This window comes from Condylura cristata, unplaced genomic scaffold (genome assembly GCF_000260355.1).
Source record: "Condylura cristata isolate star-nosed mole 26May11 unplaced genomic scaffold, ConCri1.0 scaffold00002, whole genome shotgun sequence".
Lineage (NCBI taxonomy): Eukaryota > Metazoa > Chordata > Mammalia > Eulipotyphla > Talpidae > Condylura > Condylura cristata.
This window is the reverse complement of record NW_004567103.1, coordinates 52663975-52691468: the sequence shown is the minus strand read 5'-3', so window position 1 is coordinate 52691468 and position 27494 is coordinate 52663975. Positions and strand designations below refer to the sequence as shown.

Below are 27494 nucleotides of genomic sequence, written 5' to 3'. Positions count from 1 at the left end.
ACCAAGCTGCAGGGTCTCTGTTTCCCCTCCAGGCCTGAGAACAAGGGCATTTCATCAAGTCTATGTCTTATTATGTCCAATGCAGGGGAGTTAAATGATAAAAGGAGAAGGCAAATCTTATTGAAAGTCAGAAATATGGGCCCTCCCCGGTGGTGCAGCAGGTTAAAGCACAGCACTAAGAAGCTAAAACCCCACAGGTGACCCACAGGATGGCACGGCAGACCTCTCCCAGGCAGTACTTGTTGCATACAGAACTGGGGTACAGGCCAGAGATGCGGAGGGTGAGAGGATTCACCAGGGACAGAGTGGGGAGCAGAACAGGCAGATCGACGCAGTACACTGCTGAGGGGAGCAGTGGGCGGGTCAGGAGAGGTCTGCCACGCCATGTGGTCACCTCTGGGGCAGGCGGGGATCGAACTCATGCGGAAGTGGCTTTAGCTTCTTAGAGCAGTGCTTTAACTTGCTGTGCCACGAGGGAGGGCCCAAGTTTTTTTTTTTTTTTTTAAGTCAGAAATAAATACTTGCAAAGGAAAGAAAAGAATGAAACCCAAGGCAGAAAATGAAACCTTTTGAAATTAATTTTCTAGACCAGGTGTATGAAAACTTTTCAGGAAAAAGGTTTACTTTTTAAAAAAGTAAATCATCAAAGTATTTTAAAAATAGTTATATATATTTTACAGCATTGTTCATTTTTGTACAATGTTTGCTTTCTCCTCTCAGGTGCCATCCCCGTAACATTCCCACCACCAATTCACCCATGAGCCATCCCCATACTCCCGTGTGTACTTCCCGTCCGCCTTGATCCCAGTCTTCTAAGTTTTGCAAATCACATGTCTTTATCACTACTCAACTTTGCTATTGCAGCACAGAGGTGCCAAAGAAAATGCATGAACAGATGAGTGTGGCTGAAACTTGAAGTTCAAATTATCTTAGCATGTCATGAAGCATGATTCCCCTTTTGATTGAACAGAGTAAAAAGCATTGTAATTCTAAGCACTTCTAAGCCCTTGTGAACCACACAGACAGTGGTGGTGGGGCTGGTGGGGGCTGGATCTACCTGGGGGGTCCTTGGGTGCTAACCCCTGCACCACACCAGCACTTCTCATGTTTTTAGGTCAAAAACCCTAAAACAGTTGATTAAAATGATGCGCTTTGGTGGGAAGAAAAAATAGCCTCCCCATACCATGTACCCAATTTCCAAGCACTCCACAGGCATCAATTGGGAAGCTGGACTTCCCTTTTTTCTAAATTGCCTTGGTAGGGGGTTAAAAAAATACTCCTTACTATGATTAGAGAGTGACTTGGCACAACACAGCTTTAGATCTGATGAAATTAATACTTTCAGGTTCAGAAATCAGCAGTAAAAAACTCGTGTAACCCCATTTAAAGCATGGAGTAATGACATTTGGGAAGCCTTCCAGGGAACTAGTGTGTATCTCCAGCTTCCCTGCCCATTTCTAGCTCAACGTTTGTAAAACCTGTGTTTTCTACTACCTTTGTCACTCTCCAGATCCTCGTGTGTACTCTGGCCCCACCAGTGAGCAATCGATACAAGTGGCGTGCCAGAGCCACAGCCACTACATTTGAAATTCGCATGTAAACATACCTTTGCTCTTCCCTTTTTTTTAAAGATTTATTTATGCCTTCAGACAGAACTGGGGTACAGGCCAGAGAGGATTCACCAGAGACAGAGTGGGGAGCAGAACAGGCAGATTGATGAAGTACACTGCTGAGGGGAGCAGTGGGCAGGTCAGGAGAGGTCTGCCACGCCATGTGGGTCAGCTCCCTGGCCAGGAATCGAACTTGTGCTGAAATGTTTTTAGCTTCATAGTGCTGTGTTTTAACCTGCTGCACCACCAGGGAAGGCCCTGCTCTTCCAGTTTCTATACAGACTTGGGATGAAAGGGAAAGAGGATGAGGATGCATGAGCCAGCCCTGAGCTGAAGTCAAGGAGTTATGAGAAAGAAACAAAGGAGTCACCAACTCCTTATACGAAATCAGTCTATACTTTTAACTATAAGATTTGTCTCAAGACCAGAAAAATCCAGCATGTAGTCTTGTTAATTGTACTTTGTACCACATGCCAATTTTACCCTGCAAAAACAGACAAGCAGCCTGCCTGTCCCAGGTCAGAAATAGGGATCCAGCAAGCTTTTCTAACTTCTGCAACTGGAGGAGTCCAAAGGGAATAGGAGAGATTCTAATATTACAGCAATGGAGTGATTTATCATAATAATAGAGTTTACAGCCATGTGGAGTCTACATGTGCCAGGAATTATTCTGTGTTTCACACAAAGCTCCTGACCACTCTTCGATGTAACAACGTTAGCATTCATGCTTGGCAAATAAGAAAAGGTTAAGATATTTGCAGAGAGTAAGTCAAGTAATTGCACGTTTTGCAGACAAGAAAAACAGCTTAGTGCTAAGAGGTTAAATAACTTGACCCAGGGTCACACATTGGAAAGTGCTGGAGCCAAGATCCAAATCAAGCTATTGCATCCTGATTTCCTTCTCCCAGTCCCTCCCTTTGTAGCAACTTCACCCATTTTCTGGTGAATATTGCTTGCTAGATTTACCCTCTACTTCTTTTCAGAATACTATTCCTCACTCAGAGAAATTTATTTATTCCCATAGAATTGTATATAAATGGAATTTTATAAAGCAAATCAGACTTGAAAGCATGAAAAGAGACTTTCTTTTTAAAATCATGCAACAGGAATATGTAAAATGACTGTATTTTAGTGCTTTACAAACAGTAGGTATTTAATAAATGTTGAGTGCCAGTAACCCCTCTAAATCACGTAAATGCTTCTTTTAGTAGCCTAAGGATATTTCAAATGAAGTACACATTACTAAATAGAAAGAATATTTGAGAGAAAAATGCTACTAAGAGCAACTGCAGACTGTGAGTGATTAATTCAGTGAATCACCCAAGGAAGCAGGCGTCCTGCCAGTGCTGGCCTTGGGCTCCATGCCACCCTCTTCTCTGATAGGGATGCCAACCTTCCCAGGGCCGCTGACAGATCGCTGAGCAGAGGAATGGGTGGGGTGAGATGGAGTGGATCCGAGGAAGGAGTGCCCAGTGATGGAGAGCCCCTATCCCACCTCCTTGCTGTGGCTAGCTTCCAGGGCCCATCATGCCTCCTGTGTGACAGTGAGCACTGCGACATCCCTACTTCATAGAGCAAGGGTCCTTAGCTTTTCAGAGGATGTGCAGCAAGATGTGTCATCTCAGGAACAGTGAAACTGGGTGGAGCAGGTTGTGAGCTGCATGTGATGGTTCCCCACACTATTCAGCAGGTGCTGGATGCGGCCACCCCATACAACAGAGAGTATGTCTTCCCTAATCTAGCTTCAGGTCACAGTAATGGCAGATGGCTGGGAAGTTGCAGGAAAAAGAATGGCCATACAAGGACATGTGAAGGCCATCTCAGGGTCGGCTGGAGAAATGCCTAGGCCGTGTACACAAGTCACGGGTATAATATTCCTTATTTGTCCTTTCATTAACTTACTTATTCATTCCTTCTACAAATATTAATTGGGCATTTGTCACGTCCCAGGCAGTCTGCTAGGTGGTGGAGAGAGCATTGTCAGTTTGACCTCTACGTATAAAACTTGTCTAAATTCAAGTCAGCAATATAAATCCAGGCTCTAAATAACAGTTAGGAGGCTTAGAACTCTCATTGTGTTTGGTCTCAAACATTTTGAGCCCTTCGATTACTTATAAGTAGTAATACAAATGAACAGCTGATCGACTTGAACTCAAAATCCATGAAGGTAGCAGGAGGCGCACCTGAGTGTCGGACAGGCTCGGACTGTAGGAGGGGAAGCCTGGAACCCTGCTTCATTGGTGAAGCCCGTTCCCATCACAACTGCAAACCTGCCTTATCCTATTGTTGGATTTCATGATCACGGGACAAGGCCTCAGAGGGAAATATGTGGGGGTGAGGGCAGATGGAATGTGTGGGGGTAAAGGGGGAAAAAATGCGCTGATCCTAACAGAGACAGTGCTGGCCTCGGGTAACAGCAGAGGGTATTGGGTAGTTGACTGAGAGGCATAATGCTTCTGCTTAAATTTGGCCCTTCTGGATCTTTGCAGGAGGCCAGAAAACAAAGTATCACAAGGACTAGAATCCCAGAAGACCTGGAGCCTGGCTTTAGAAAAGGTAAGATATTACAGGCATTAACAGAGACCAGAGCTGGGTTTGACTTCCCTATGCAACAAGCACATTACGATGGCAGTTCTAAAAAAATATGATTCTTTGGCAAAGTAAGTCTCACACAGAATATCACCAGAGGACATAGTGAGTGATTAGCCTGCTCCCCGAGTAAAGAACAACAAAAAAACAAGGGCTTAGAGATGACCCCACTTGGGAGAAGAAGGGCACCTCAGAATGGCTTTATTTTTTAGGCTCAGCAGTTGACAACTATGCCTCGGAAAGATTCCAAGTGGGGAAGACTGCGCCTGTTCTCTCTGAGGTGGCTGTGAAAGTGACACTGTGGAGAGTGCATGAGGAATAAGAGGTGATGTGAGTGAGGAGTAATAGACAGTGTGAGTGGGGTGAGCAGAGAGAGTGCAGTCTGGCTCACAGGCAGCATGCAGTACATTTTGTAGGATGACTCACATGTTCTGGTCCTGCAGGTGCAGGGCTCTGTCCTATTCCCAGTGCCCACATCCACTTTGTGTGAGACCTTGAACAGACTCCTGAGCCTCAGTTCTCTCAACTGAATCTCACAGTTATGTGCTGAGTGTGTTCTAGAACTGTGCAGGTCTATCTGAGCTCCTGCGACCCCTGGGGCCCAGCAGAGGACAAGGACTGAGCATGTTATACGAGTGGTGATCTCCTTGTTTCCTGTACTGTACCCTTGTGTGTAACTCAAACAAAGGTTTCTGGATCCTTAAAGAAGTTTGTGAGCCACTAGTGAGGAGCCAAGTCCTTTCCAGATGTTTTTCAGAGCGGAGCTCATGGTTCATCCTTGCTGCAAGCAGGGACTGCTTGTTGACAAGAGATCATCCCAGGCTCTGAAGCTCCTTTGCTGGACAACCCTACACTTCCCTACACTGAGGTTGCCTCCTGTCCTTCCTCCCCTCTGTGCCTACTAGAATTCTCTCTCTATTGTCCAGGGTACTTTCTTGAATCCCCAGGATGATGAAAAAACCTATGGCCCCCTCTTAGGAATACCTCAACCTTTGTTTTTGCTTCAATTACATTTGCACTATATTTATTACACCGTTTGATATCCTTGATCATAGATCCTTGTTCATAGGCTGGAGGGGTGGGGGGTGGGGGGGGTGTAAAAGATACAGTGGTTTGTAAGGGTAAAATAGTAAGTGCTCAATCAAAGCTCACTGAGGAGATGGCTGGACAGGACTAAACAGCAAATGTTTGAACATCCAGGTGTATTCCATACCCTTGGACAAACTCAGGAAAAAATACTTTAAATTTATTGATAATTATTTGTAAGAGTCACATCATAATGTTGCAGAGAGCTACTTTAAAGATCAAGAAGAAAAGCATGCAATAATGCCTTGTATCTGGCAAAGAGTGCATGCCCAATATATGGTGTTATTTAAAAGCAACAACAAGATGAAAATGACAGATGGAAGTGAATAGAGAACAACTTAACAGCAACCACAAAGTGTATGCAACATAATGATTATTTTACAATAAAATAATGAGGACCTGAGGGTGCTCAAAGGCAGAATTTCAAAACACCAAGGATTATTTAGGCAAGTGACATCTTGAGGTACATCCGTGTTATGAGGAGGGGTACCCTAAGTTTAATGCTCGATTGAATTTCTCTATTTCTTACCAGACTATGATGCCCTAGTTCTGTCCCTTTCACTCAGCTGACTCAGTCACCCTAGCCTCTTCGCAGGTCCTCGAATGCTCTAAGCACATTGCCTCTGCAAGGTCCTTGCACTTACTATCTCTCTGCCCAGAGACTGTGCCCCCCAAGGAATCTATGTGGTTAGTTCCCCCATCTTCATATCCTGCACATGAGTTATCTCAATAGAGAGGACTGTCCTAACTCCACCCTTCATCCCGTCAGCTTTGCCCTGTGTGGGTTTTCTTTGTGATATCTGTCCTCACTTGAAACTTTATATTTTATTTGTTTATTGATTATTGTCTGCTTCTTCCACCTCAAGTATAAGCTCCATGACACCAGAGGCTCTGTCTGCTCTGGTCTCTTGCAATCCCATCACTAGACCCAGGTCTGGCACCAAGGTATGAAGTAGATGTTCACCAAAGAGGTACTGAAGGAAGGAACGAATGGCCACAGCCTGGTGACATGGCAAGGCCCTGCAATTGACTCTGCCATCATTTTTAAAGTTCTCCTTAGAGCTATAAAATTGTTTACAATACAAGTATTAAGTCAGAAGACTTACGCTGTCAAAATAGCAGCAGGAGCAACGACTTGTTCAGGTGCAGCAGGGCCTGAGCTGAGGGCATCAGTATTTACAATAAATAACTTTACAGTTGGATTCGCAGTTCCTGCCTAAGGGAGGAAAAAAATCACAAAATTTGTGTTGACAAAAAATATAACATCACCACACAATTTGAAAATTGTGTTAGAAGATCTGCCTTATGACCCTAAAATAATATGACACATTTAAAATAATTATGTGTGATACATATTTTATGACCCATAAAATTATTATGACATAGTCAAACAATTTCATGTAGATAAAATGAACAAGGGCAAGTCAAAAAATACAACCTTCACAGGTTCAGATAGAAGCATTTCATATGAAAAATATATGACTTGAAGATCCAAAGAATTCTTGTGAACAAAAGTTCACAATGTACATACTTTGTGCAAAGATACAATGCATCATTTCTACTAAGTTCAGGTTACCACATCAGAGCTTTACAATCAGTATTATGACAGAAATCTATTAAAGCTTTTTGTATATACACCTCGATCTTCGATTGACAAATCAGTTAGAAATAATATAATATTTTTAGTGAGAATATTTTATGGATTTTTTTTACCAGTTTCATCAAAATATAACATTCTACTGAAAATATATCTCCATATTTAGTTTCTGATTTTTTTCCCTTTAACTTCTGTCTTACTAAAACGGCAGCCTTTCATAAAGCAAATTGAGTGAGTTGGTAAAAATAAAAATCCTTTTTCCCAAACTGCTTATAGCACAAACATCTTACTATATTAGACTTTCCCAAATGCAATGCCATGGTCATTATTATTACGGTGCTAATGAAAAATCCCAGTTCAACCTCAATACCAATTTCTCAGCTGAAACTGCTTAATAAAACTCTTCAATTTTCATAAATATGCAAACAGTCTTAAAAACCAAGATGTGACACAATTATTCCATATGTAGGACATGTGAATTTTACATTAGTGCCATGTCTGTAATAGAACCACTAAAACTAGTTATATATCCTGGTTAATTAGTAATACAACCTGATATATAACTAAGCTTTCAACTTCATCTAGGGCACATTCCAACTTCTACAAATGAGATGAGCTTCTGATTCAATTACAGTCTCCCTTTTCTGCCATTCAAACATTTTCATCCCCCACCCCCCTACCTCTTTCAAAAGCATTTTCCCCATCTTTTTCAGCTTGTCATTCCTCAAAGTTTTTGGAGAAATTACAAAACCTTAAATCACACTCTTTCCTGGGATAATAAAAATACTTTAAAATTGCCAGATGCTGTTGACTTCAGCAAGAGTAATCACAGCAAGCTGTTGAAGAGAGACTGACAATATTTTCATTAGCAGGAAAGGATTAAATGAAACCATTCTCTTCCCATCAAATCACGTAACCACTCTAAGAATCAGAGCACAGACCTTTGGATATGGAACCCGCACAGTCTTTGGGTACTGCAGTGACTCATCAGAGTAGAAGGAGTATTCAATAAGCGGGACTTCTGTGTCGTTAAATTGGGCATATGCTAAAAAAGTGCCGTTTGGAGACCACCACAGAGCGGAGTAGGCACTGAAGATTTCCTCTGAAAAAAGACATAAATTGTTCTGTTACAAGAAGTAGCTGATAAATTGGCTTTGGCATTCAAAATATTGTTCTCATTAGCTTTAGTAATTACAGTAGAGTTCAACTAATGAACCACTTTGCATTTGTTGGGCTTCCAAAAAGAGAGTAATACAAATGAATAAAAATAACATCTTCCAGAGATAGATCTGGATTATAAAAATAAGTAACCCATTGGACCATTTTAGAATAGTTTAGCACACAATATTTAATAGAAGCGTTATCTTTTTTTCTTTATCTTACAATCCTCTAAATGTATGCCACAAAACACACTACAAGAAAATTTCACACAGGGGCTGATTCTCCTTTCTAACTTCAGTCAAAATGCCAGCACACTCTCCCCAACGGGGCTCATTTTGTACTGAGCCCGCAGGGTCCAGGTGGGTGGTGTGTGGCTCCAGGCTTTCAAACCAATACGGTACCCGGAGTCCTGGCACAAACAAGGTGTGGGAAGGATGGATTTAGAATGGCAAAGAGCTCCATGAGACACCGACTGAGCAAACATTTCCTTTGCTTAGCTCAGAAACTGAAGAACACCTTCCTAGGTGCAGAAACTGATGGTTGAGGGAAGAAGAAGGCCAGTGAGGGAGGCAAGGAAAGGAAAGCAAGACCTTGCTTTTACAAACATTCTCAGACTTGTTTCCACTCTTTGGCAAAGGTAGCTCTTCAATATCTTTATTGTGGAGTCCTTAAGTGGAGGACTCAAGTAGACTAAGTGGAAAGTTCTAGTTCCTTATGAAGATGTAGTCCTCAAGTCTCTTATTCTGCTTAGTGTAGAGGTAAAAATGAAAGCATAGAAAATTGAAACTTAGGGTTAGGAAATCATCTATTCCAATCACATTTTGGATATGTGAGGTTTCCTTTACAGGTTTATTCCAAATGCTTCTTTTTAACAATAATAAATAATAATAACAACAATAAGAATAGTAATAACAGAAATGATAGAGTATAATAGTAACTATTAGGATGAGAGGCTAGGAGCACTAACTATGCATCAGACATTTGACAAGAAATTGTCTTCTGTACCTCAGTTAATTGTCATGTTTACTCACTGTACAGATGCCTAAAGTAAGCAGGTAAGCCTAAAGATAAAATGAATAAAAAATTTGCCTAGGGTCATGAGGTCAATACTGACTGGATCAAGACTAAATCCAGACTTGTCTGATTTGAAAACATCCTCTTCATGTCCCTGTTCCACTATCCCTGACGGCCTGATTCAGGCTTCTGTTAACAGTAACCCTCCTATTAGTAAGGTATCTTACTTCCTCCATTTGACAGATTTATACCCTTATCCCTGAGTTCCAGTTATAAAACACTGATATAATTTGATCTTCACAAAGATTCCTGGGTGACCCTACTCAGAGCCCATTCTACAGAAAAAGGAACTCAGGCTCAGAGAGACTGAGAAAATTGCCCGTTATAAGACCTTATGACTGTAAATCACTTAGAAACTCTTCATTATTTATCACTTCTACCCGTTGCTTCTAGTCTAATGTCAATGCAGAAAATGAAGACAATTATAGCAAGGTAATGGTTTTTTAAATCACGTTTATAGATAGCAGGTAATAGTCTATGATTTGAATTATTGGTTAAGAAAATAAGTTTTCCATATCAACAAAGTATTATAGCCATAATTATATTAATTTTTTACAACTAATAAATCCAGAAAAATGAAGACACAAGGGTAGAAACAGTGGTAAAAAATAAAGGAAATAAAAGATTTCTAGCCATTCATGATACAGAATTGGTTCTGAGCACCAGTATCTTGGGTCTTCCCTTCCCCAATTCTGAACCACTTTACCATCCCTCCATTCTGTGACCGATACCCCCCACCACCACCCCCACTCTGACTGTCCATTGGTACCGCTAGTGTCCTCTTCCGGCAAGTGCATTTAACTTGCTCAATGACAATTATTTGTTGGCACCTTTGTCTCCCTTTCTATACTAAATTTCCCAAGCAAAAGTTGGTGGCGTTTTTTCTCTGTTTTTTTCTCCAGCATCAGACCTAGCACCTATATGGCTACTGTACAATAGGAATTGCACCAAATTACCCAATCTCCCCATTGTCAACATTGCTACTTAGGGAAATAAGGAGTAACCAACCACCTTCCAAAACTACTCCTTCCTCTCTTGCTTGCTCCTTACTCTCACCAAATTCTCACTTTCAGCTAGGGATGAGATAGACCACACTCAGGCTTAAGAGCTAAAATCATGTTAACATCATACAGGAGATAAGTATTAGCATTAAAAAGTGATGCCTACTAGCCAAAAATAAGGCAATAATCAATTGGAATATAGTGAAATAAGACAAAGTGAAAATATACAGAAAGCTACTTGGGGACATGGGATAAATAGAGGATACTAGTTGAGGATGGAGGTCCCTCTCAGAGTGCCCCTCCATACTTTGAGTGACACACATGGCCCAAGGTTAGGCCAGCAAAATGCAGATTTGTTATTTTCCTATGAACAGATTCCCAAAATGTACTCTTTTTCAATCTCAAGCCTCCTAAGTTTTAATAAAGAGGGTAGCTCGCCTGAGAGGGCGGACCCCATAAATGGAGAAACAGGTGTTCTCACTTCTAAGTGTGGGCCATCAGTAAATACACACAACGAATTGTAGGACTGCTCTGTGGGGATGTGAGACAGGACTCACGGAAGTTGTGTCACCATGCTTCTGTTTGTGAGGGCTTACTTATGAACAGGCAAAATGCAATCCCTCCAGCTACTATATGCCCTTGAAACAACCTTAGTATTAATGTTGTTCTTATGCATAGACTAGCGCTTCACAAATTTGGGCAGAGGTTTAACCCCATTCACCTTGGGAACCTGAAGGTCATGCTGTGCTATTAAAGACAGGTGACTGGCGCTAGTAAATTCATTGTAAACTTTAATTAAATTTTTCCCATTATGACCGTGGAAACTTATCTTTCTTTTAAAGTGATTCGTTGTTATTGTTACAATGCTATGCATTTAATTGAACTTGATGTGGACTGGGGTATGAACCACAATTAATTCATTAAGAGAAACTTTTTTTTTTAACTCTAAAGAAGAAATAATAGAAAAAAAGGATACATCAAAAGATGAGCCTTTAATAAGTATGAGCCAAACTTGCAAATGGTTTGAATACCCTTTACCATGGCAACTACAGACAAATGTTAATATATTTTGTTTCTAAAATGTTTTCTACCTTCTAAAAACCATTATCTAAAAGAGACACTGAGCCTTTTAAGCCTTTTATCTATTCTTTTTTTTTTTAATCTATTCTTTTCCTCGGTGTTTATCTATTCTTTTCCTACTCACTTTCAGAGATTTTTTCCTTCTTTAAAACAGGAATTTTGATTTGTATAAATGCAAAGAATCACAGTTTCCCTATAAAACAGACATTTGCTTCCCCCACTTATTCCCCAACTTCCAGATAACACTTGTCATCTTTTGGAATGCTGCAAGAGCATTTAACTTTTGTTAGAAACTTCTTGGTTAGGAAGGCCTGGTTAGAGTAACATCTGATCTCAATCTGGAAGTTGTTTTGTCCTAGGAAAGTAGAAAAGCTACCTTCACAGAAAGGCCTTTTGTTGTGTTAGGCCAGAGACAACAGGACCATTGAGACTCAAAGAGGACAGGCAGAGCCAGCAGAGCTGAGAGCCACTTGGGCTATGAGCTACCTGGTGGTGTAAGTGCTCAGAGAGAATTGAGGACATTTAAAAAAATGCAGCTTATTTTTAATGCCATTGACTGTCCTAATTTTTCAAAGAATTATCCATATTTAAAAGCTTACAGATATCCTGACTTGAAAACAACTTTAAAATCTCTACCTTCATAAACCCAGTCAGTAATTCCATTATATATCACATCTTCTTTCCCATCCGATGTAATCTTCTGGGCTTGTTCATATGGTTCATTTTTAACATAAATATTATTTTGCCAAACATATGCCTGGAAGGGTTGAAAACAAAATTGACAAATAACATGTTATGATATATTTATCCCAGTTGTTTAAAGATCATTTATCATTTATTTTATACTCAAAAAATGGGCATGCAAGTGTATGATTACCTTATATATTCTATTTTAGCAAGATTGACTCCCTGCCTATTATAGTCATTCATAATAAGTATATAAGACATGAAATCCACAATAATCCTAAAACCACTCTTAACATGTTAAAAGAAAGAAGCTCAAAACCACCACTGTTTGGATGCTGAAGTGTATGAGAGTGGATCTAGAAGACTGGCCAGTTCTAGAGGATGATGAGTGACTTTGCATTTCTTTCTGGGAAATGAGGAGTGACAGAAGTGCAGTTATATTCCAAGAGGGAAAAGTTCAACTGCAGATAAACATTACATCTTCTTATTTGAATTGCTTTTTAACATTCTCCTAGCATGATAGAACATGAAGATATATCTAGACTAACACAGAGAAAGTTACAAAATTAGTCAAAAGTAGGTATATCTTTTAAAGTACATGTAAGTACAATAGAAATGAGCATTTTAGAGTTTAACAAACATTTTAAGTAAACAACTCCCTAGTACTAGGTCAGAAACTTCAGGAATGATATTTACTGTGTTGAGCTAGTAAAACATTATCTTAGGCGATGACACTATATTTGATAGTGAAGTATTGACTCCTAGGTGTCTGTTACTCTGTATCAGGATCAATGGCCTGAATGACGAGTCATGGCTTTCTGACATCAGAAGAGACTCACTGACCAATTTATGACCCATTGGTGACCATGAGATCCATTGTGTGTTGTTTGGAATGCTCTCGTTTGTAATCAGTTGACTGGAAAAAAGATGAAAGCAAATAGAACCAAATGAGTAAATCATAGTAAGATTTCTTATTTATTTTAGTTATTATTATATTTAAAAAGTGTAATCAACCTTATGAGAAGTCACTGACCTTTTTTTTATGTCATAAATGTCATATGAAGCTGTATAGGAATGCCTCCATAGCTGCAAAAGGAAACAGATACTCAGGTTGGATGATTGGCTACTTGCTCTGGGAGCTCAAGACGAGAGATAAAGTAACTTAACATTGTTAAATCCTCAAATTTTATCAAATATCATATCATTCATATCATACCAATTCCCTATCTAGAGCCTAGGATTTGGCAATTATAAGTATCTTAGTACAACCCTCTTTGGATTTTATCTATAATGTGCTCTGGCAGCATCTCTGACAAGGAACCTACCAGAACCAAGTACCATTTCCATGTAAACATTATTTCTAACATTTATTTTAGTCTATTAAGTTTACCTACATAGTAAAATACAAAATTTCACTTTTGAACCATCTCAATGGCAAAATAATGAAAAGATGTATAATTTGGTTGCTGGTGGAAAAGGAATGTTTATTTTCCAAATGGTCATAATTACATTTATGTAAAAGCCCTGCACAAACTTTTTTTTTAAAGATTTATTTATTTATACATACAGAACTGGGGTGCAAGCCAGAGATGCAGGGGTGGTGAGAGGATTCACCAGAGACAGAGTGGGGAGCAGAATAGGCAGACTGACAAAGTACTCTGCTGAGGGGAGCGGTGGGCAAGACAGGAGAGGTCTGCTATGCCAAGTGGGTCACCTTCAGGGTTAGGGATCAAACTCACACTGAAGTTAGCTTGCAATGCTGAACCCTAACCTGTTGTGCCACCAGGGAGGGCCCTACACAAACATTTTTACTGCACTTTTATTCATAACTGCCAATTTGGAAGCAATCAAGATACCCTTCAACAGGTGAATGGACAAATAAACTGTGGTCTGCCCAAACAATGGAATATTATTCAGCAATAGAAAAAAATGAGTTATAAAATTACAGCAAGGTCAGAAGAAGCCTTAAATGTGAATTTCTAGGTTAGAGAAATCAATATGAAAAGACTACCTACTGTAGAGTTCCAACCATATGACATTCTGGAAAAAGTAAGGTTATAGAGAGAGTGAAAAATCAGTGGTAGCTAAAGATATGGGTGAGGGAAGGATGAATAGATGGGGAGCAGGGGATTTTAGGACAAGAGAAATATTCTGTAAGATTTTGCAATGAGATTTACATGTCATTTCCATTATACACTATTCACACCTCATGGAATGCACAACAGAGGAGTAAACCCCAAAGTAAACTATGAACTTTAATGAATAATAATGTATCAATATTATTTCATCAATTATAATAAATGTACCACTCTTATACAAAAATGTTAGTAATAAGGGGTGAATGAGGCAGCATATGGAAACTTCCTGTACTTTCCACTCATTTTCTATAAACCTAAAGCTGCTATAAAAAATAAAATCTCTCATTTAAAAATAAATGAATTAGAACTATACCAGATGACTTGGAAGAAGTTCACATGGTATCATTGTGTGGGAAATGCAATTTATAGAAAACTGTGGAAAATAGGATCCTATTTCTATAGAATAAGCAATAACTAAAAAGGATTTCTATATTCATAGAATTAAATGAATAAGAAGGAAAACATTAAATATGGAGAGATATACACTAGGTTCTTAATATAAGATACCTGGAGGAAAGGCAAGGTGAGGAGTTGGAAATCAGGCAAAAATTAGATTGAAGGTGAAAAAGTATGGTTACAGATTTACACTTATAAAAATTGTGTTTATCTATAGATTCACATATAAATGAAAGACATTTTAAAAGAAATTACTTATCTATATGTCTTCCCTCTCATTCTACTAGCAGTAAGACAGAAATTATGTCTTAGCCGTCTTTAAATACCTGAGTCACCACTGGTGCTCAGGAAATAAGTCAAAGTAAAATGTAAATCAAATTTCACCTATGAGAACAAAATAGCTGAGTAGTCCAAGGACACCCAGCTGCATGGCAGAGCTGGGGCATGAATCAGGTTTCCTAAGCTTTGAGAACACTTCCACTACCATTATTACTCTCCGATCCACTCACATTAGCGAACACTTAGGAAGCCTTACCCTTTTGTCATAAATTTTGTCTTTTACCCTAACGTCATAAATTGCTTTTTGAAATCTAAGTTATTTTGACGTACCCCATGCTTATTTCTGGGCAACCTCTTAAAGTAATACTTGTTAGAGCCAGAAGTGTGAGGCAGGCTAACGTGAAGTTTTGAGATCATCTCAGGATGACAGACTCATCATGTAAAAAAACGATATGTTTAAAACGTTCACTTCATCTTTTGACACCGACTCTTCTATTTAGGCTGCAAACATTGGTACATATCCTCTCTCAGGCATTAGTGTACAATACAGGGTCTCTCTCTTTGAGGAGTTCATAGTTGAATGTGGAAGTAAACTATTGAGGAAGTAACTATTGCAAGAAAATTGTTGAGGAAGTAAACTATTGGAAGAAAAGAATTGCAAGAGCTATACTAGAGGTGGGTGGGGAGTAGCAGGATCATGAATGGGGCCTTCGGGAAAGAAAGAGATCTTGGAACTGAGTTTCAGTGCCAGAGGGGTGCCCTACAGAGAAGTGTAAACACATCCTAACAGAATGAATGGGAGTGAATGGTAGAGGGTGAGTCGGGAACACAGTGGCAGGGGACGTTATTGATAAAATGATCCAAGAAAGCCTGGACCTGAATTACTGAAAAGGGAGAGCCATATGATGATCCTGGAAGAAGGTTCCAAGAGGAAGCAATAGCAAATGTTTTGGCCCTTAGAAAGGAACAAAAGTAACGCTTGAGAAAAAGAAAAAGCTCTGCACTTTAAGGTTCTTCTTTGGATCATTTAATCACCAGAGAGCCCTTAAATGCAGCCATGCTTGGGCCCCATCCATAGCTATGCTGAGGTAAATGGTTTGGAGCAGCTCCAGATTTCTGTGTGAGGGGTATTGTTTAAAACCTGCCCTTGTGATTTAAAGGGGCAGGCAGGACTGGGAAGGGAGCAAAAGCTGGAGTGTGCAAAGGGATCTTCAAGGGGGAAGACTGAGGTCCGATCACACAAACTTGCTAGGATTCTGTGGTTCGAGTTTGTGAGGGGAAGATGGTGGCGAGCAACTGGTCATGAGAGCTTAAGCTCAGGTATGACATACTCCAACTTGGGTTTGTAGGGGCACTTTGGCTACTCCCTGAAATCTATAGATAGCATGAAGAGAACAGAGAAAACAGCAATAATAGCTAAGTAAATCCATCTACAAAATCCCTCTCATAACACAGGAAACAAATTATTAGCAATGATGGTTTACCAGCTAGGACTGCCAGTAAAATCCACCTCTTTGTAGCCATCAAGTGACACTTGTTGAACTTGGCTTAATAGTAAATTGAACTGATATTTACTTTTTGGTTTCGACCTAACTTCACAGTTTTTCTGTTTGTCTTTAATATGGAGACCTGTTATTCAGTAGCTCTGAAGAACTGCTGCTCACTAATCGACGCATTTTAAAAACACGCTAATGCCAGCTCCACCTTAGACACTTCAATGTATTGATCTATGGATTGAACCTGCACACTGAGAATTTTCTTAAACTCCATATGTGATTTTAATCTATGGACAGCAATAAGAACCACTGAATTAAAGATATGATAATCCATTCATTCAGTGTAGATGTGTAAACCTGGCATAACATTCTGATTTGCTTTTAGCTGCTAGATTTAACTGATTTTCTTGTCCAGAAAATAGATTCAACAGGCTACGATGGGGCATCACCACCCCCAACAGGGAACTGGAGTAGGAGATGTTTTGCTTGCCCAGGCAAGAGAATTTAGATAAAGCCCCTCAGCATTTATTAATTACCCTTGCCCAGAGTTGGGGATCCCCAGCTTTATGATTTGTTTTCAATGTCATGGAATTCCTCTATGGGCTTTTCATCTATCCCACGTGTCTCAAGACTCTGTACTTGATATCTGTTGTCCAATCCACAAATAACTAAAAAGTTACAGTTAAAGTGATGGCCATCTTAGCAGCCATTCTAAACCTGCCAGGAGTGTATGACTTTTCTGTACCCTTTTTCTGAATGTGTGAGGACCCCTTGTGGGCTGGGAGGCTGGGAGAAGCTGAGCACTCAGCAGGGTGCTGGTGGCCAGAGCTGAGCCTCCCACACTAGAATAGCTTGTATGTGATTCTATACACAAGCCTGGAGACAGGAGGTGTGCAGGGTCACCTGGCAGTCTCTTCTGGAGAATGAGTTCAGCTCTTTTCAAAGCAAATTATTTAAAGTCTTACTTGTAAAATTGACAAAGGGAAATAAGAACATACATTAGTGTACAAGTCAGATTTGAAAAGTTTAAGTTATAAATGCTTATTATAAATTTCATTTTATTAATTTATATCTTCAGTATCTCTAATGTAATTTTACTTATACTTTTTAATATTTGCAAAAACCAAAAATGAGTTTCTCTTAAAACACCTATTGACTTTTTATGAATGAGAACGACCACTTCCTTTGAAGTTGAATTAATGAGTTTTTAATGTGTGTAGTATTATTTCAGTATAAGTTTTAAATATTTAGACACTTGAAATCAGCCTTAACATATTCATTGGATTCTTCAAATGTCACAGAAATAAAAAGCATTCCTTTTACCTTTACATGGTTGTACTCTAGGAGAATAAAACTTCGATCAGGAGATACTGAATAATCATTTATGGAGTATTCAAGTTCATCCTGTCAATCAAGCAGAAAAAAATTGACCAATTTCCCTTAATTGCCTTTAGTGAGCACTTACTATGTAGAGAATATAGTTCTAGACATGTGACTGGTGTCTTATTAGTTGGCTGGGACGAGAATACTATTTACCAAGTTTGAAACCATAGGAAGAGGGAAAAGATGCTTTCAGTTTGCGAAAAGGATGAAGGGAAGATAACTAATTTAGCATGGGGCTGAGTTTTAAATGCCTGCAGAAACCAAAAAGCTACTGAGGCTTAGGTTTAGTATACAAAGTGTGTAATTGAGAATCAGGGTCATAACAGAAAACACTGATATTAGGAAGGACAGCAAATTGACTGATGGAGAGCATGCCAAGTTAGGCAAGAAGCCAGAGGGGCAGACAGAAGCCCAAGGAGCACTTACACTCAGGAGTCCGGGCAGGAGGGAAGGAAGCATCAAAGGAGTCTAAAGAGTAGACAAGGCAAGGAGAATTTCAAGGAGAGAAAGATCCACTGTGCCATATGCTGCAGAGAGAGTCCAACAGGATGAGAAATGATAGTACTCATGATTTGAAAGGTTATGGAAAAAAACCAGAATTTTTTAAAGCCATGAATTAATTATGTGATTAGACATACAAGTGTACTGTTCTTCAAGATAATGGAGCTTCTTCCACTTTCAGCATCAACTACCAAGATATTATTATCTTCTCTGTAGAGATATTCATGATCTAAAGAAAGAAAATGGTCATATCAATATTTCAAGTTCTAAGAAACATCTTCATAAGATAAAAATTATGCAGTAAAATTTAAGATCTATGCTCACACAGTGCTAAATATTTCTAAGTCAGAAAAACATTAGCTGATGATGACTACACTAATATTTATTAATTTTTCCATCATTATTGTCAAGATATCAATTCACCCTGAACTTTTACAGTACATATCAAAGAAATACTAAGGTGTCTTTCTGTCTTATTTCCCCATGCTCCATAGGGTTTAACTAAAACCTAAACTATGGTTTCAATGCCTTAAGTGCCCCACAATCTAACTAAAATGAACCCTTCCTGCCTCCCATCTCCAAATCCTTACCTGAAATCCATCGTAAGTTGTAGTACTTCAATCTGAACGTATTTTTCAAGTAATCAGATAGAGTGTAGGTGTTGCGTTTGTCAGCTGGTTGAAAAAAGAGACCCAAATGTTCAGTAAGGTGAAATAACCTAAGTTTGGGATAAAATAAATAAATTCATTGCTGCAATATACTCTGGCCATAAGTTACCAGAAATACCCTAAAAAAAATACCTTTCACAAAACATTTTGAAAGATTTCTACCTGAGTGACTAGAGTAAAAATACATGTAGCACTGGGACTATAGTGGCTTACTCTGGGTGCTTTGGTGATAGGCGCACTAGGGAGGCAACACCCAAAGAGGGGATCCTATACCCCCCAAAATACAAGCAACAATGTTAACTAACATTTCCTCAATTTCAAAAGTTCATTGAATAATTAAAGCATAGGTGAGCGTGTACTAGATTCAGGCTGAGTGAGCTTCATCATGGAGGTCTAGCTCAGCAATGCCCAGTGGAACTAGCATGTCAGTGCATTTTCTAGTAGGCATATTTTAAGAAAAAATGTATGACAAATTAATATTCATAGCAAGTTTTATTTTCCTGAATATATCCAAGATATTGTAATTTTGGCATGGAATCCATATTTCAACGTGATTAAGGAGGCCTTTCATTTTATCTTTTGCTCACACTATGTCTCTGAAACGCAGTATACAGTTTATTATTAAAGCACATCACGGTCTGACTAGTCAACAGGTGTGTGTGATCGTGTCATGTGAAGTACAAGGCCAGATCACCCTTATTTGAAGCTACGCCATCCACTTTCAAGCCCTTTCACACCACACAGACCATTGAGACAGGCCGATTGCCCAGTTTCAAGATCTTTGTTTCTATTGTTGCTTTTCCTTCATAGGCTGGAAGTTTTCATGAAACCTTGGGATTCTGAATACCTAGTTCTTCTGTTAACTCTCTATTATTTTTTTTCCTACTTTGAACCTATATTTCTTCATTGCCCATGCCCTGCTATTTAGTCATCAGCTTTCTGCTCCTCTCTCTAATTTCTTCCTTCCAAAGAACTCCAAAGAATGTGACTTCCTGGGCGATAGGCACATTTTCCATTTAAGTAAATGCAAAAGCTGCATTCATCATGTTAGCCTACACATCCCCAACTCACATATCCAGTGCTGTGTCAGGCAGTATTATTTGACTTGTTGCACTCTGACACTCTCTTCAATGTATCTGAAATAATTGTCTTCCTTTCAAAATAAATGTTCCTTAGGAAACTTACATGCTATATATTCTGTAACTGATGACCAAACGGAACCTCAAACCTAGCTTTGATATCACCCTCTCTAACCACCACCCCCATCCAGTCAATCCTTGATTCCTCTTGTGAAGTCTTTTCCCAGGGATCCCTGCATCAGATTTGGCCCATCCCAAGCCTTCTACTACATCACCACTGGAAGGATTTTTCAAGAAAACTGCTTTCACACTGATGATGTCTTCTCTAGAAGCTTTCGGTGCCTCCCCATTGCCCACAAGAAGATTCAAATGCCTTAGTTTGGCACTTGTGGCCTTCGCATCTGATATAGAGTCTTTTCAGGATAATTTTACCCTCTCCTTGCATGAAATTTCAAACCTAGCCACAGTAATCTGTCTACTAACCCAGATGATCTTCTTGGACTTCTCGGCTTCTACTTCTAAAACTACTTTCCTGCAGTATCTCCAAATACTTCCCTGGCTGCCACAATTCACCACCCTCCAAGTCCCACCTCTTCAGTCCTGCCTTTTTTGTCACTTGCTCCTACACTTCAAGAGTCATCTGACTCTTGCCATTATGTGACTTGTGTTGATGACATGTTTTTTATGCTTTCTTTTGTGGCCTACTCAAGTAGGTCATGGCCTCATTGAAGGCAGGACCGTGGGTTTTTGTTTTGTTTTGTTTTGTTTTGTTTTGCATTAACCTGAGCACAGTTCTATATACTAGAAGATACAGGCATATCAGCACGTGTGGGCATGCACACACACATGCTCACACAGTTTTTATTGATTGACACAGGATATCCTATAAACCTAGCCAACGTCAATGTGATTCTTCTTCCCCATCCCAGAACTGTCAGTGATGATGCCTCTTAAGTCTTTTTTTCAAATTATTTCCTTTTGTGATATAAACACAAAAACATACTCACAAACATTAGCCACCATCATAACATTTCTGTAATAAAAGTTTTACTTTCTTGAGAATTACAAAGTCAACAGCCTCCTATTTTATGAACTTTTTAATAACCTGTGGAAAGGTAATCCTCTTAACGGAAATGTTTTTTTCAAAAGATGTTCTTAAGATTCTATTTCTTTGGAGTTCATCTGATGTTAAGTTTCTGTCTATGAAACTTTCAGTTTCAGTAGGTGTAATCACTGCACCTTGTTTTTATTACTTTATCGATTTAATTTAAGACTAGTTTGTTAAATTAATTAAAGGAGTATTTAAAATTTTTTTTAAAATTCTGTTTTGCATTCAATCTGACAGTAAGATATTTGTGTTTGTTAGCTGAAGTACAGCATGAGGGTAAAACCAGCCCTTGTATGCATCTACCTTCTCAAAGGAAGTAAATTCTTGTGCTGTGGAAAGTAATATTTGAAGCTCATACTAGATTACAAGACTGCAAATCTGAATTTGCTCACCAAGTACCCCCAGTTTTTCATATTCATTCAGTCATTGTTTTATACAATCAAACAATTATAAAGAGCATATTATATGAGCAATATTTTTGGTGATATACATCTTGCTATTCAGAATCTAAGATGGACATAGAACACATCCTCAAATTAGCACAATTCAAACAGTTATATACATTCATAATATTAACTGCTATGCTGATGTCTAGATAGACTATATATGATTATAGTAGTTTCACGTACACATGACTATGGCAGTGCCTGAATGTTTTTGCTGCCCCTTTCTAATTCACATGTTGAAAACCTAACCCTCGCTGAGATGAAGCATTTGCGTCGTGACTAAATCATAAAGGTGAAACTCTAGGGAACAGGATTAGTACCCTTAAAAAAGTGAACTGAGTGAGATCTCTCTCCCTTTCTGCCATGTGAGGACAAAGGAAACCTAAGTCCTCACCAGACTTAATCTATTGTCACTTCATTCTCAAAAGTGTGAGAAACAACTATTTGTTGTTTGAGTCAACAGTCTATTTCTGATATAGGAAGTCAAATGGGCTAAAATACACACACATATATATATATGTACATGTATACTTAGACATACATAAATGTGGAGAACATATATCACTGACTTGATTTTATAAGTACTGCATTTCTATAATAGACTACATACGATATTTTCTCATTTAAATGCTATCTCACTAAGAGTATTTGCTCCAGATTTTTAGAACACATGAACAACTAGAATATTAAAATAATTGAGGCAGAGTTCCCTGTAGCTTCACCTGTGGCCTAGGGTGAGGCTCTTTTCATTCAAAATGCATTCCTCACTGAGCACGAACTTCCTTGCCCCTCAGCTGTGGCTGGCTTCTGTCTGCTATGGGTCCCCAGCTTTTCTAAACCCATCATCTCCACCATCTCTGGACTTCCTTCTGCTCACAGTGGGTCCAGCATGATTGTGTTCTCTCTGATGATGTTGCAGATTTCAACACCGATGCTGCAATCTTGCTATGGCCCAGGCCACCCGTGAACATTAAGCTTTGGCTCATGTTAAGATCACTGAGCTCCCGCACAATGACCCTGCAAGCCAGTTTTCATATCCTGGCTACCCAATTCCAGAACAGCACTGCTAAATTGGAGCAAGCAGAGCAACAAATGTTCCTTGTTTTTTGCCTTGCCATTTGATAAGTGGTGCACATTGGAAGTTACTTTTGAAACATCTAGATAAGCGAGTTCTGTGAGACATGCGTGCCAAGTCCAGGTTTTGACCTTTAGCAAGTTCATAGCTTGTTGCCAAGATACAACCTATTCTGTCAAACACTTAGGGGACGCACTCACATTTCTACTTGCTTGTCTACTTGCTCACGGATGGGGCACTGCTGTGGCAACAGATGAAGGTCTTTGGCTGCTTGTGTAGTTTCCTGGTGGGCCTGGGACATGACGTTCATTTGACTTATCAGTTCAAAGCATTGTGCTAGCCAAGTAAAGCAGCTAATCATATGTTCCCCATCAGCTTATACAGAAACTCTTTGATTCATATCTTCTTTAATTTAAAAATCAGAAAAGGTAACTTCATACTTTTCTTCTTTGGCTACAGCCACTATAGGTTGAAGCGCATGAAAACGACATGTTTATCAGTGAAATATGATAGATTAATAACTTTTGAAATAGCTCCAGTCTACTAATGCACTTTTCAACATGTACAATATCTTAACAAATCCTTGTTGCAAGATCACAATTATTCGTGCATAAAAGTAATTCCAAAAATCTCAAAGCCAAGTAAGAGAGTAGTATAATTTTGTGGAATAGACTAGCATTGACCAATTGTTGGTTAATGAGTATAGGATATTTTGAATATTTAAATAATTCTGAATAATTAAACTTTTGCCTGTTATTAAGCTATGATATATAATATTTCTCCTTTACAAAGATAAACTGTTTTGGTAAATAAATGGCTAATGAAATCCAACTAAAAAGAAATGTGCTCTTTACAGCTCATAAACTCACAAAGTTGTTAAACACAGGAAAAAGATATGTGGTTATAGAGTTCTTGTGTTCCATATGGTAATCAGTTAACATTTTATATTGATGCTAAAGAAATAAGACGAGTGTTACTTTAAAATTCACTCTAGCAAAATAACAGCCTTGACATAGGGACAGGGGAAGAAAAATAATGAAAGCAGAAGAAGAAACTTATTGCCAGTGTCCTCATCTCCAGTACTGCCCAGCAGTGGATGTGGGCTCCAGCCATGACTGGTATTTGATTTAATAAATATCAGTAAGAGGAGGGGTTCCCAGTGACTTTGAAATCAGAGAGCCTGGGTTTGAGTCCAGAGCTAATGCTTGTACTGGGCCCAAGGGAAAGTTGCTACGTCTTTCAAAGACCTCAATTTTTAATCTATCAAGTTAGAATCATCTAGCCCACAGGGATTTCAATGGTTAAATGAGATCATGTACGCTAAGTGTGGCAAGACTTGGAACTTAGGAAGCCCTCCAGATATGTGATGCTATTTATTTTTGGATTATTCCTAACATGTGCTAGGTAATTAGTTACAAATATACAAAGTGAATTGAAGATTCTCTCCCGGTAGTAGTCAACAGTGGTGCTAAGGTTGGGAATGCCACTGCAATATAACAATAGCCTTTCAGTTTCACTATGTTCATATCCCAAATATTCTTAATGAGACAGCATAATGCATAATAGTGAAAAAAAACATTAGGAAAAGTAGAACCTAATCATTTTCTGTGAAAATATGTTCTTCCTTAAACATGTCAAACAGAATCCTGGAAGAAGTCAGCAGTTTATATAATAAATATATAATATTTAACATTTATATAATAAACCCCCCAACAGGGGATGGGTGGGAGGGGAGTTGGGAGGACTGGACTTAGTGAAATTAGAGGGTTTGTGAAAAGTGATGTTTCCCAGATTATTATATACAAGAGGCATTAGACTAAAATCACAATCAGTGAGTTTATTTTCTAAATAATTGCTGATAAAAGTAATGCCATTTTGCTTAACAAGGAACTGTAAGGACTGCTTACTATTAGCATTTACCCTAGGATCAGTGTCAGATGACCAAGTTTTTGTGAGAGATGTAATCACTGTGTTTCCAAAGGTCTGTTCTGAAAGGCCAAGCAAATGGCACAACGCATATTTCCCAGAACAGCACCAGTTTGGAAAGATGGAAGCAACTTGGTGGGGGGGTTATCTGTCAGCCTCTAGTCTCTTCTCTTTCTCTTCTGCCCACTTCCCTCCCTCCCCTCCTCCATCTGCACCAGTTTCCACAAAGGTTCACCAGAGCCCACTCCTACCTCAGGGCCTTTCAAAGTGCTGTGCTCTCTGCTAGGAGGTTCTTCCCCTCTCATTCACCTGAGGCATCACATCCACCCTTCCTCCTGCAGCTCTCAGGAAACTGTCATCTTCCCTCCCTAGACAACAGTTGCAATGTCCCTACTCCTGGCATTCTCTTTATATTGAGTCTTCCTGATTTTCTTTTCACTTTTCTTCTTAGCAGTGATACTATCTAATTTACCACAAATTTTACTTATTTATCTTATTTACTACCTACCTCTCTTAACTGAATCTATTCCCATGAGGACACCAATTTTGTTGTGTTGTGTTTTATTTTGTTTATTATTGTATCACTACAGTCTAGACCAGCAAGCATTCAGTAAAGTATTTCTTGAATGAAAATATAAAAACCAGACAATATAAACCCAGGGACATAAACATAGGATTATGAATATGGGAACAAAGCTCTAAATGCAGTAAACTGCATAGCTGAAGTATTAGGAAGGGCACTGCACTCAGCCAGAAGGGTCCAGCTTAGAGCCTTGGCTTCCAGCCGGCCACTAGCTGTCTAGGCCATCTCAGTCCTCTAAAGCCTTGCTAGTCATTTGCATATTGTCCCTTAGCTCAAAAAGTGTGCTGCTCTTTGCTTAGTAATGCTGGGAAGGGGATTTAAATTGTATTCCTCATACCCCTTTGTCTGCAGGCCACTTGCCATTAAGTGAAAATAGGGGAAAAGAAGGGATTTCCTTTGTCTTGCTAATTCTATCAGCCTGTGGCCATATGTAGCACCTCGTGACAGCCTCTCACTTCTTCTGGAACAACCGGACCTGCCTCAATGGTCTCTCAGTGGTACCAGAAAGCAGCTGGGTGCTTCATACCCCTAAGAGTCTTGGGTTCATATTTTCTGTGTCCCTCTTGTTCCTATCTTTCCAAGCCCTAATGGGAGCTCATTCTTGCAGCTCCTCTCTGAAGGATACCTCAGAATTCCTCTTCTGCTCTTCAATCTGCCTAACTAGTTTTATATTAAATAACACTATTGAAACATTCATTGTGATATCTGTGTTCTTCATATTACTATACCCTAACTCATATATGTTACCTCCAAAATACATCCCTTTCAACTGTAAGAAAACAGTCTCTAGACTTGGGGTGCACAAACTTTTTCTTAAAGGGCCAGATGGTAGGTATTTTAAGTGGATGGGCCTTATGTCTGTTGCAAACTACTCGAGTCAGCCATTGTAACCTGAAAACAGCCACAGACACTATGGTAATTAATGAATGAATATGATTTGTTCCAATAAAACTTTATTTACAAATATAGCTGGCTAGCCCTGGCTCTCATTTGATGACCTATCCAGACATTTCTGAGAATTGTGAGCTTAAAAAAAAAAAAGTCTGTTGCCAAGATTGGCTTTAAAAGAGAGATATTGAGATTGAAATTCTAATTACCTTGAATCAAAAACCATATCAGTGTGAGACTCCAATATATACAGCCAAAAAGAGAAGGTGGGTAGAATATTCATGTCTCCAAATCAACATGAAAGTATCTATAGTCTCTGGCAAAGAAACACAAGACAAAAGAGACTGCCTGAGATTACACCCAGTTCACACTGCCCCATTCATTCTGCCATTAGCCCAGCAAGGTGCCAGGAAACTCAGCACTCAGTACTAAACAGACTGTCATAGCTGCTCAAGTCCTTTCTGAAATGGAAATTGTTTTATGACTTTTTCTGCATATAGTCACTCCCTTTTCCTTTGTTAGGGCTCTCTGGGAATAAACAAGATCAGTAGATTAATAGCCAGCACTAATATTTACAAGATGTTCATGCCCCTCTGTGCTGGCTAACATTAAATCAGGAAAGTCTAAAGTGATGAGAAACATCTAAATGGTGGAAACATCTTAACTAAGGACAAATAATCATGGGGCCATGAAACATGTACTGTTTTAGCAAAGGCTATTAAAAAAAAAAACAACTCAGAAGTAGTTATAGTGGAACACTAATGAAAATTTTTATGTTGCAAGCTAAGAATAACTAGTTTGTGTAAGAAACATCAACATTTGGGAAAGGCGAAAGCCCTCATGTTGAGTCATTGAAGGACTTGCCAGAAAGTTTTATAGGCATCATCAGTAAAACTACGATATATGATAAATGTCTTCTAGGATATCAGGGACAAGATCACTGGAAAAGAAAGCTGCCACAGAAATTGCTCTTTTTAGTCTTAGCTGAGCAAAAATTTTTAAGAGTCTAATTCAAATACTATTATTGTACCTGCCTCTGGTACTAGTCAAATAATAGAATGTTAAAATACTTAAAGAATAATAATAATAATAATTACACAATGCTTACATAGCCCTTTTGGTAGACTGGACTATCCTAGGCATTGTGCACTTATCAACTTATTTTGATGCCCATTTTATGGGCAAAGAAGCTAAGGCACAGATCATTACTGGACTCAAAGCCATGACTACCGAGCACCAATGCCATGTTTGAACCAGGCAATGGGGTGCCAAAACCTAGGATATGGTCCTTCTACTGAGCAGTCTTGGTATTGGGGAGTTACTACATGTGCAAAATGCTACAATTGACAACTTGGTGAATTGGAATAGACAAATTAGACTTCCTGGAATTTGACTCAGTGTTTGCAACTAATCTAAACAGGCAGATCAGTAGCATCATCCAGATGTGGGTTGATCAGAACAGAACTTGCTTTAATGTTCCAAAGTTTAAGGGGTACCAAATCTTTCTGAAAGTTCTAGGATTTTCTCTCTGTGCTATATCTAAAAATGGCAGCGCTGTAATTTTCTTGGAAAGTACATTTGTACCACCCTCATTCTCTCTTTCGGGGTACATCCAATAATTCTTATCATCTTTTCCCTAAACT

At 39.0% G+C, this 27494-nt stretch overlaps 1 protein-coding gene across 1 annotated transcript in view; it reads right to left on the bottom strand.

The window, feature by feature from the left end:
- DPP4 (dipeptidyl-peptidase 4) overlaps window positions 1–27494 on the bottom strand; it is a 74692-nt gene that overhangs the window by 33948 nt on the left and 13250 nt on the right. Inside the window, exons 5-12 of the mRNA XM_004674874.2 lie at window positions 18669–18752; window positions 18216–18307; window positions 17518–17598; window positions 12919–12971; window positions 12729–12801; window positions 11835–11955; window positions 7824–7984; window positions 6392–6501 (exon numbers count right to left, since the gene is read on the bottom strand). Coding sequence (XP_004674931.1) covers window positions 6392–6501; window positions 7824–7984; window positions 11835–11955; window positions 12729–12801; window positions 12919–12971; window positions 17518–17598; window positions 18216–18307; window positions 18669–18752 — 775 coding nt within the window. The remainder of the gene's footprint in view (window positions 1–6391; window positions 6502–7823; window positions 7985–11834; window positions 11956–12728; window positions 12802–12918; window positions 12972–17517; window positions 17599–18215; window positions 18308–18668; window positions 18753–27494) is intronic.